General features: G+C 44.7%; 3 protein-coding genes across 3 annotated transcripts; 2 read left to right on the top strand and 1 right to left on the bottom strand.

Annotated features, from left to right (window-relative positions):
• P175DRAFT_0473476 (COPI-interacting protein CEX1) lies at positions 1 to 3,065 on the top strand (the record flags this gene model as incomplete). The annotated part of the gene is made up of 9 exons (XM_040895169.1): positions 1 to 123; positions 213 to 350; positions 437 to 547; positions 615 to 761; positions 824 to 1,197; positions 1,248 to 1,542; positions 1,600 to 1,803; positions 1,856 to 2,028; positions 2,084 to 3,065. The coding sequence occupies 9 exons, from the start codon at positions 1 to 3 to the stop codon at positions 2,850 to 2,852; spliced, it is 2,334 nt and encodes a 777-aa protein (XP_040753847.1). The 3' UTR covers positions 2,853 to 3,065.
• A 38-nt stretch (positions 3,066 to 3,103) lies between these two features.
• Positions 3,104 to 5,614, top strand: P175DRAFT_0490921 (uncharacterized protein; the record flags this gene model as incomplete). The annotated part of the gene is made up of 4 exons (XM_040895813.1): positions 3,104 to 3,124; positions 3,145 to 3,319; positions 3,449 to 3,465; positions 3,578 to 5,614. 4 exons carry the CDS (start codon positions 3,104 to 3,106, stop codon positions 5,612 to 5,614), a joined length of 2,250 nt encoding a protein of 749 aa, XP_040753846.1.
• Positions 5,615 to 5,689: 75 nt separating this feature from the next.
• Positions 5,690 to 6,980, bottom strand: P175DRAFT_0498989 (peptide alpha-N-acetyltransferase complex A subunit ARD1). The gene is made up of 2 exons (XM_040896638.1): positions 6,524 to 6,980; positions 5,690 to 6,401 (listed from the first exon to the last, which is right to left on the bottom strand). The coding sequence occupies exons 1-2, from the start codon at positions 6,888 to 6,890 to the stop codon at positions 6,025 to 6,027; spliced, it is 744 nt and encodes a 247-aa protein (XP_040753845.1). The 5' UTR covers positions 6,891 to 6,980; the 3' UTR covers positions 5,690 to 6,024.
• Positions 6,981 to 9,461: the final 2,481 nt, after the last annotated feature.

Here is a 9,461-nt window from a genome sequence, read left to right as displayed (position 1 = left end):
ATGGATTTCCTTAAATCGGCCGTCGCGTCTGCAATCGCCAAAAGCAGCTCATTTCCTTATACGCTTGGGGATAGGGTGGACATTTCCGACTCGATCTGGACGCTTCATAATGCTACAAAACGGGTATGAGTTGTGGTGTATTCCCCTATGTTGCTCTTGGCTATGGAACCAAGATCGCTAATACCTTGCTTTTTTTTTGTTTCGGAATATAGGAAGACAGTTCCTCATGCAGTATCTTTACCTTCGAAATAGCCGCCAATAAGTCCCGCCTACCACTGGCGAAGAATGCGGTCCGAAAATCACGAACCTTGAGACATCCGGGGGTAATAAAGGTTTTGGATACGATTGAGGTATTTGATCCTGAACACGCTTAATGAAGGGCACCAGCGGCTCTCTATCGTTTGGAAAGAGGGAAAAACATATTGATGACGTTTAGACAGAGAGCACCATCTATATTGTGACCGAACGGGTGGTTCCCCTTTCCTGGCATGTGAAGCGCAGAAGTCTAAGCGAGGAGACATCTAAATGGGGTTTATACACAGTAGCGGTATGTTCTTGAATCTGTGATTATGGTTTGCGAATGATGCTGATTCCACTGTGTTTCCTCTTAAAAGTCTACGCTCAAGTTCATTAACGGGGATGCCTCCTCCGTCCACGGTGCTGTGAGAGCTTCGTCGGTCTTCACAAGTGAAAGTGGCGAATGGAAGTTGGGAGGGTTTGATATCTTGAGTTCAATGAATGATGATCAGGCGGTTATATATGTCAGTTAGATGCCCCGACAGAGTATTCTGTGGCCCCTACCATTTTGCTAAACCCGCGGCAGACCTATGGCAGCCTCGTACCGGACGCTGCGAGATATACCCCCCCGGAGGTTGTTAAAGGCGGGTGGGACGCAATTAAGCGGAACCCGCTGACAGCTATTGACTCCTACGGCCTCGGAATTTTGATTTTCGAAGTATTCAATGGCAACTTTTCTGGAGGAGACCAATTAGGCAAACCCACCAATATCCCGCCCACGATGCAGCAGAGCTATAAACGTCTTCACACAGCTAACCCCAAAATACGATTGAGTCCTGCTCATTTCGTCGAGCAAGGGAAAAAGACTGGTGGCTTTTTTGAGACACCACTTATCCGTTTGACAGACGATATCGATAGTCTAGGTCTCAAAAGTGATGCGGAGCGGGAGGAATTTCTCAAGTCGGTTTCTCCCCAAGGGCGTTATTGTGGATATGTACTGACTGACCTAGTGAGCTCGATGGGCTGTCGGAAGACTTCCCAGAAGATTTCTTCAAGATGAAGGTGCTCCCAGAGCTGTTAAAGTCGGTTGAGTTTGGAGGAGGTGGCCCAAAGGTCCTATCGGCCCTTCTAAAGATAGGGGCAAAGCTGTCCCAGGACGAGTTTAATGCTAAACTTACACCGGTTGTTGTTCGCCTCTTCGGAAACCCTGATCGCGCGATCCGAGTTTGTCTCCTAGATCACTTGCCGATGATGATCGATAATCTCCCCCAGAAGATCGTGAATGACAAGATCTTCCCTCAGATTGTTGGTTATATCTCTCCACTCACAGGCATTCATATCATCTGACGTTCTCTTCCATAGACCTCTGGATTCACAGATGTTGCGCCAGTTGTTCGCGAACAGACGGTTAAGGCAGTATTGCCTGTGATCAACAAGCTCTCAGACCGAACTATCAATGGCGAGCTGCTCAGGTTCCTGGCGCGAACTGCCAATGATGACCAACCAGGTATCCGTACTAATACTACGATTTGCTTGGGAAAGATCGCCAAAAACCTAGGACAGGGCGTAAGTGCATGGGACACTTTTCAATTCAACCTGTGCTAACCGTTGTTTACAGTCGCGATCCAAAGTTCTCATCGCAGCTTTCACTCGAGCCCTTCGGGATCCGTTCGTCCATGCTCGGAACGCTGGCTTACTGGCGTTGTCCGCAACGATGGAGTGCTTCACCGAAGATGATTGCGCTACAAAGGTTCTTCCAGCCATTTGCCCTTCTCTTCTTGACCGGGAAAAGTACATTATATAGCTTATCTTATGATCGCATCCCATGGCTAATACGTTCCTGTAGGTTGATAAGAGATCAAGCCAACAAGACTCTCGACTTATATATCCAGCGCGTACGGAAGTTTGGTAGTAACATGCCCGATACAGTCCTGCCAGCAGCAACCAGTCCAGATGCTCCCAAGGAGACCGCTCGTATCGGAACATCTAACGATAAATCCTGGGCAGGATGGGCGATTTCCTCGTTCACTAACAAGATAACCGCAGCAAACGGCGAGATTGAGCCTTCTGCCAACACCACAAAACCCGTTGAGGCGGAACCCGTACGCTCTGCATCTGTACCTCGCCCAACAAAACCATCTTCCCCAGTACCCTCTAGCCAAGCCAAGGAAAAGCTACGCCCTACGGCCCAGACTTTGAACCGGTCCTTATCCGAACAGCCTTCACCAGTGCACAAGGAAGAACCAGTAGACGATGGCTTCGATGCATGGGGCGCTATGGATGGCGAAGAAGGCGATGATTGGCAGAACGACGACGATCCTTTTAACGTTGCGTCTCCCTCTTCGTCCGCAGCTTCTACTTCCAAGCCTAAAGCAGCCCCTGCCCCGTACGATGATGGCGGAGAACCGGACTTTGCAGGATGGCTTGCTGCGCAGTCGAAGGCAAAGAAACCTTTGCCTAGGGGCTTGAACAAATCTCATTCTACCACAATCTCGCGAACTTCCAGTCCCAGTAGTACAGCAAAGCCCAAGGTCGTTGTCGCACCAGCAAAGAAGATTGACACGAAACCTAAAGATGCGGACGAGGATGATGGATGGGGGGATGCATGGGACTAGTATGAATGAGTTCTAAAGTCCTGCATGTTCCTGCCTATTTCTTTATCGTCAGTTCCTCCTTTATGGCCCAGCATTCATTCGGCTTCGGAGTTCGGGGGCCGTAGGAAGACTTGGATTCCTCGTTCGATACCATCATCATCATCATCATCATCATGCACATGAATAGGATAGAATTTTGAACATCAACAAAAATGAAGTGTATATATGTAATGGAGATTATTCTAAACTAGAGCTTCATTTTCGGGATTAAAATGAGGCCATGGCTTGAGAGGGTATGTACATTCAGAAGCAGCCTCGATGTTGGTTGGTGCCTTATTCGCCAATCAGTCACGATCCGCTCCCCGTGATCTCAGCCCGCCACTCCGGTGCTTCTCCGCGCACGGTGAGCGTTGTCTTCAGCTTCGCTCTCGAGCTGTCTGTCTTGGGTTTCTCTGTTGTCGGATTTCCCGGGGCCTGTTTTACCATAGGTAAGTAACTGTTCTAATCTTTGCGCAATACTGTTTTTTCCCTGGCTGTCAACGCGTGTGTTTGAGCTGACTAGTCACAACCAGTTGGTATCACTTAAATCTTGCTGCCTTCCGCTACTCGTCTTCAAGGATCCTGGAGGACTCAGGTAAGAGAAGGCATATTATCCTCGGAAGGAGCTGGATAGACACTGTCGCAGCGTCTTCACCCGTTATGTATGGCCACTAATTAAAGTCCGAAGATCTTAAACAACAAATTAGCTCAAACCTCCCTGTGCCACGGCGGACGAGCTGTCCCCCGCGATGGACCCTAATGAGGTTCCCCCACCGCCGTACTCAGCGGTAGACCCCTTACTGTCGCAGTCAAACAGCAACAGGAATGTGACTGCCTTAACAGACGGAAACCGCAACTTGCTGCGTCTGCGAGGTGGAGATGCAGTATCTGTGACTTCAGGCGGTGAAATTACAACCGCGGCTCCAGGATTGCCTGTGCACTTTACATCAGCCGCTGCTTATTTTGTGGAACGACCGCCTCCTGCTGTGGAGAGTGAACAGGAAACCATGGAGCACCATATGACTGTCTACCCTCGGAGCCAGTCGAAGGATTTCCCTCGTCGACCCCGTTGTTGGAGTTCGCGCATGGAGAACATCTCCCAGCAGGACTGGGATATGTTCCTACGTCACCTCTTTCCTCCGCACCTAGGCCTTGCATCATCATCTGCCGAGCTGCCACGTCAAGTGAGAGCAGAGATCCAAAGAGACCGCAAAGACCGGCCCCAGGAAACGGACGAAGAGCGTGAGAGGCGTATCGCTGCTGTGATGGCAGAATGGAACCAGTGCTTCTTCGAACCCCGTGCTGCCCAGGTCGTCTTTTTCTACGTGACTGACCCTCGCGATGCACCTGTATCTCCACTATGTCCTAGGTGCTATCCCGCTGCGACTAGGGCGTCCCAAGAAACTCGTTCTGCGCAATCGTCAGAAGTTGGCAGTGAACGCCCTTCAGCGGCAAACTTGTCTATCACCCCTGCAGGTTACCCAAATTCTCCATCTCATTTTGCGCAGAACCCTGCCCCCTATGGATTCCCGGCTTCAGGCATCAATCCAGCCCCCTTCTTTCCTCCACATGGCGCACCTCCCTTCTTTCACCCCGGTCAACCTCCGCATGCATATCCTTACCCGGCCCCTTACCAGCAATATCCCCCGTGGGGATGGGGTGGCCAGCAACATCAGTCTGAGAGTTTTGGTAATAAAGGTGGACCTCTAGGATGGATTTCGGCCCTGGCTGCGCAAGCCCAAAAGTATGGTGAGCGCATCTCAGAGCAAGCCCAACAGTATGGAGACCAGATTAGCGCCCATGCCCAACATTACGGCCGACAGGTTGAAGAACATGCTATGGCTCATGGCCGCTGGATTGAAGAACAAACCGGTCTTCAAGGACGTAAAGTAGAACCCGCTTTCAGTGGCTGGTCCAGGTCCCCACGACATCCGGCTTATTACCCGCCAATTCCGTCCACCCCCAATATCAACGCTCCCAGCAATAATCAGCCATCTCCGCAGTTACAAAATCAACGTATCCGCAGAGCCTCGGTTGGGTCAAGCTGTTCAGAGTCTTCGCTATCCTCTATCGACTCCCTGTCTACGACGTCCGAGCTAAGTTCTTCCGATCTTGCGACAGTCCGGGCACAGCTTCTCTCCTTGAATGATCATCATAACCGTGACCTGTATGATGCAGCGGTGGAACTCCGACGCCAACTGGAAGTCTTGCGGGATTCACGCCGACAAGAGCGTATCTCCTGCCGTAGCAGCCGCTGGAGAAACGGCTGGGGCCACCAGTCCCAAAACAGCTCCCAAGGACGCGGTAGCTGGGGCCGCTGGGAATCGCCTCAAGATCGACAACGCAACCAGGCCGAAAAACGGGCCGTCAAAGAGGAGATGCGAGCCACCCGAAAGGCCTTCCGGGATGTGTTGCGGCGTGCTCGAGACGAACAGCACGAGCAGCGTCGGATGAAAAAGAATCGACAACGCCAGGAACGTCGATCTCGCCGGGGACAAAGGGAAGAACAGCAACCTGCGGCGGAGCCACCGGCAAGCTTAGAACAAAGTTTGCAGAATCTGGACCTCAATCGCAATCGCAATCGCGAGACTATGCCTCAGGCCACATCACTGCCCTCCGCCCAGCGGCCTGCAGCTGGATCTGAGAGCAGTGCAGTCAATGCAACCGGCACACCAAGCATTGACTCTTCGCAAGAAGGGAATGGAACAAAGGAGGAGATAACCCCCAACACGACTCGCAATTAGATTCTTATGTGTTAATAATGACTTTGTTGGTGTTTTTTGGGAAGGGGAAGTGAATTGGGCCTTTAGAGAATGTTGGTATTTCCTTTCGTGTACTATCTTTGTCTCTTAACTCTGTTCAAGTGTTTGTTCTCAAATTCTTGTCATTTGCTTTTCTTGTCAGCGCTGAGGCTACAGAGTTCATACAGCATAATGAAGTTATGATGACCTTTTGATTAATACCATTATCTAGCACACAAAAGACTTTAGGGATATTTCCCCCCCTTTTGTTGGTTGATAGTGGACATGTCACTAGAATGTATACATACATACTTTCTCCCAGTATCTTATCAAGAGTAATCCTGATAATCCTCGTTTATTCAATCCCATCCAAACTAGGTAGGGTAGGTATCTATGAGCAAAAAATCACTCTATTAGGCTGTTTGCGCCTCATTCTTCTCAACCAGGTCGCCAACCCCTAAGCTCCGTCCAATCTTCACCTTCACCATCTTCTCCTCACTGTTGTTCTCCTTCTTGCCTAGATCTCCAACCTCGTCACCTTCATCCGCGTCCTTTTCGTCCTTTGCCTGACGCAGCCGATCTTTCCTCTCGATCTCAGCCCAGTCCAACCACATATTGGTCAGATCCATGCGCATCGCATAAGCGTCCTCGCCATCAGCGTAGTACTTGCTTTCGACATTGTCGACTTGGAAACCCAATGTATCGCGATAAAGGTGAAGAGCAGCGGTATTGGAGATGCGAACATGAAGGGAGACGAATTTTGCACGGTGGCATTCAGCCATTGCACGTTCTATTTATATCCCCAAAAAAAAAAAAAAAACTAATTGTTAGCAGCAGCTCACCCCCTGTTTTTTTTCTTTTCGGAAAGAAAGGAAAGAAAAAGAACATGTGTCAGAAGAGAAGGAAACATACGACTCATCCTCATCAACCTCTCTGCAATTCCTAACCGTCTATGTGTCCGCATCACACTCAAACTTGTAATATGTCCATGCGCCACGCCGTCCGTTGGCTCCTCTTCCATTTTCGCCAACACGTACCCGACAACCTTGGGGTACTGCTCGGACAAATCGCCCGTGCCTGTCCCGGCGCCTGTGCGTTTCGTGTAGCCATTGCGCGGGCGCACGACGGCCACAAAGCTCAGCTGCGGCCAGGTGAGGGCATGGTATAGGTAGTATTTTAGGAAGTAGTTTTCGGGAAGGTTTGTGATGTTGCAGGTTTGGATGGCGGGGAGGAGATCGATGTAGGAGGGGTAGGAGGAGAGAGGGACGATGTCGACCATGTTGGGTGTTGTTTGGATGAAGTACTTTTTCTGAGGTGCGATATATAAGGTAGGATTTTTGGTATTTATTGAGAGAAAGGAGGGGGGGGGGGGGTGCAATTGGATAGTGATGGTTGTTGGCTTGAGGTTATTCGTCTTGCTTGGTGTGAAGTGAAGCCGGGAGGAATTGGATTTCTGCTGTGTATTGCGCTACAGTCGGTGATCACCTGACGCCCGGTCCCACCTGACGCCCGATTTCACTACTACCAGCAATATTGAATATGAAGCAATTCAACCATATATAATTATTATTATCGCGTGATCTTTTGGTGGATAAATATAGTTATTATTAGGACTCTATATATAGTTTTTAATTAGTCTGAAAGCGCTATGGGAGCCAGATCTTGCAGCCTTAATAATTTACTATTAGAGGGGCCTCTAGGACTTCTATAGGTATTGTTGGCCTGGTTTCTATAGATTTTTGCTGGCATGAAGCTTTAGAGACCTTCTTTAGAGACTTCTTTACCTACTAGAAGTTATTTTAAAGCTAGTAATCTACCTTCTTTGCTAGGTAAGTATTTTCCTTTTGTTATTTCTTTTACTCTACCTCTAGTAACTATAATTCTTACTAGAATACTTAATTTCTCTTTTACTCTTCAAGCAAGTATTATTTCTCCTCTTTAGTAAGTTATTAATAGACCTTCTCTTACTCCTTTAATACCTTAGCAAGTTATATAGCTTTATTCTTCTATATTTAAAAATCACGAGCCTGCTAAACCTTTTAAAAAGAGTAAAAAACTATACTACTATTTTTAGGAGCTACAAGCTTAAACTATAAGAGTTTCTTATATTAATACTTTTTTTTCTTATTCTAGAGGGCTAATTCAAGACCTTAATAATATAATTTTAGAATAATATTCTTTATAAAAAGGTAATATATTATTAAGCTTAACTTTTTAATATTTTTATTATATATATTAGTAATAACTTAATTTAAAAGCTTCTTAATCTTTTGCTAGTTCTCTATCTATAGGATAGAGCATGAGGAATTATTTAAGGAGGGCCTAGAGTTATTCTACTTATTAAATTAAACTAGAATTATTTCTAGATTTAATAGTTATATTTCTATAGTTTACTATAAAGAAAGAATATTTTTTATTAATAAGGCCTGTTCCCAGGCTAGCTAGAAGAGGCAGAAGAAGTCCTATTTAATAATATAATTAAGACCTATTAATTTATATAGAAAGTCCTCAAGATTCTTACTATAAGTAATAGAGAGAGGGCTAAAGATCCTAATATTAAATAGCTATAGTAAATAAGTTAAATAAGGTAGATATATTATTAATAGGATCTTATTAGTATTATAGTAATTAATAAACTTTATAGTAAGGTAAGATCTATAATTATTAAAAATAAGAAGCTTCTATTACCTGTATATCTTATTCTTAATCTTATAGTTAAATATATTAGTTAACTAGGTATATCCTAGTTTATTATTGGTCTAACTACTTATAGAAGAGGTAAAGAAGTAAGAATAAAGTTTAAAATTAAAATCTTAAAGCTAGGAATCTTATATATTACTAGTAAAAGCCTGGTAAATAAGACTTAGTAAGAGAGAGATTCTATTAGTATAAATATAAGTAATTAAAATTATCTACTTATAATTTCTATCTTACAGGTATTACTTAAGCCCTCCTCTAGCTATATATTTTTACTTTAAGAAAATCCTAAGACTTTTAACTAGTATTTTAATAAAAAATTCTTTCTTATCTATATTATAGATATTCTCTAGCTATAGCTTATATTACTATATCTTCTAGCTTAATAACTTGAAATATAGAGTATATTTATATATAAAATTAGCTTATTTTCATGCGGTATTAATAATTATTATATAGATTAAGATAAGATTATTTTAATAATATTTTATAAAATACCTAGGCTAGTATTTTTTAGGCTTCTTGCCAGTAATTTCCTTTATAAAATTTTAAAGCATCTTATGGGACATGAAAAGGCCTTACTTAGTAAACTTATTAATATAGCTTATTAGTTCTTTTTTATATTAGTTAGTAAGAACTTGCTGTTACTTATATTAGTAGTCTTTAGGGTGCTGTACCCTGTGGTAGTGTCTTAATAGTATTATTTAATTAATACCAAACTCTTTCGCAATCTTAATATAATTAATTAAATCACTAATCTTTAATAAGTTAATTGCTTCTATCGCGGCTTCAATTAAACCTATATTGGTTGAGATATAAGTTGTTAAAAATTATCAAAAAAACAGTTAGTGAGGGGAAATCGGGCGTCAGGTGGGACCAGGCGTCAGGTGATCACCGACTGTAACTGTTTTGGGCGAGTTATGGATTCTACTGTACATATACATCCCGCTTCAGAACATTTCCCCTCAAAAGTATCATCTCTGCTAAGATTACCATGGCTTTTCATCGTCACCAAGTCTCGCTGGAACACTTGGATAGTGATTTAGTAGGATTTTAAAGAGGTTTCTCGACTGTTGATGTTCACATTTTCCAGAACCGTTGGTTTCATCGTCCTGTGACCATCAACAGTCGAGAAACCTCTTTACAATCCTAC

The sequence above is a fragment of the Aspergillus ochraceoroseus genome, assembly GCF_002846915.1.
Source record: "Aspergillus ochraceoroseus IBT 24754 chromosome Unknown P175scaffold_2, whole genome shotgun sequence".
In the NCBI taxonomy this organism is placed as follows: domain Eukaryota; kingdom Fungi; phylum Ascomycota; class Eurotiomycetes; order Eurotiales; family Aspergillaceae; genus Aspergillus; species Aspergillus ochraceoroseus.
The sequence above is the reverse complement of the archived record's forward strand: the minus strand, read 5'-3'. Positions and strand labels throughout refer to the sequence as shown.

Excerpts from the sequence above, each read along its gene's own strand:
- P175DRAFT_0498989 (XM_040896638.1), bottom strand. The coding sequence starts at position 6,890 with ATGGTCGACATCGTCCCTCTCTCCTCCTACCCCTCCTACATCGATCTC. Across the intron at positions 6,402-6,523 it reads GAGGTTGATGAGGATGAGTC|AACGTGCAATGGCTGAATGC; the intron begins GTATGTTTCCTT and ends GGATATAAATAG.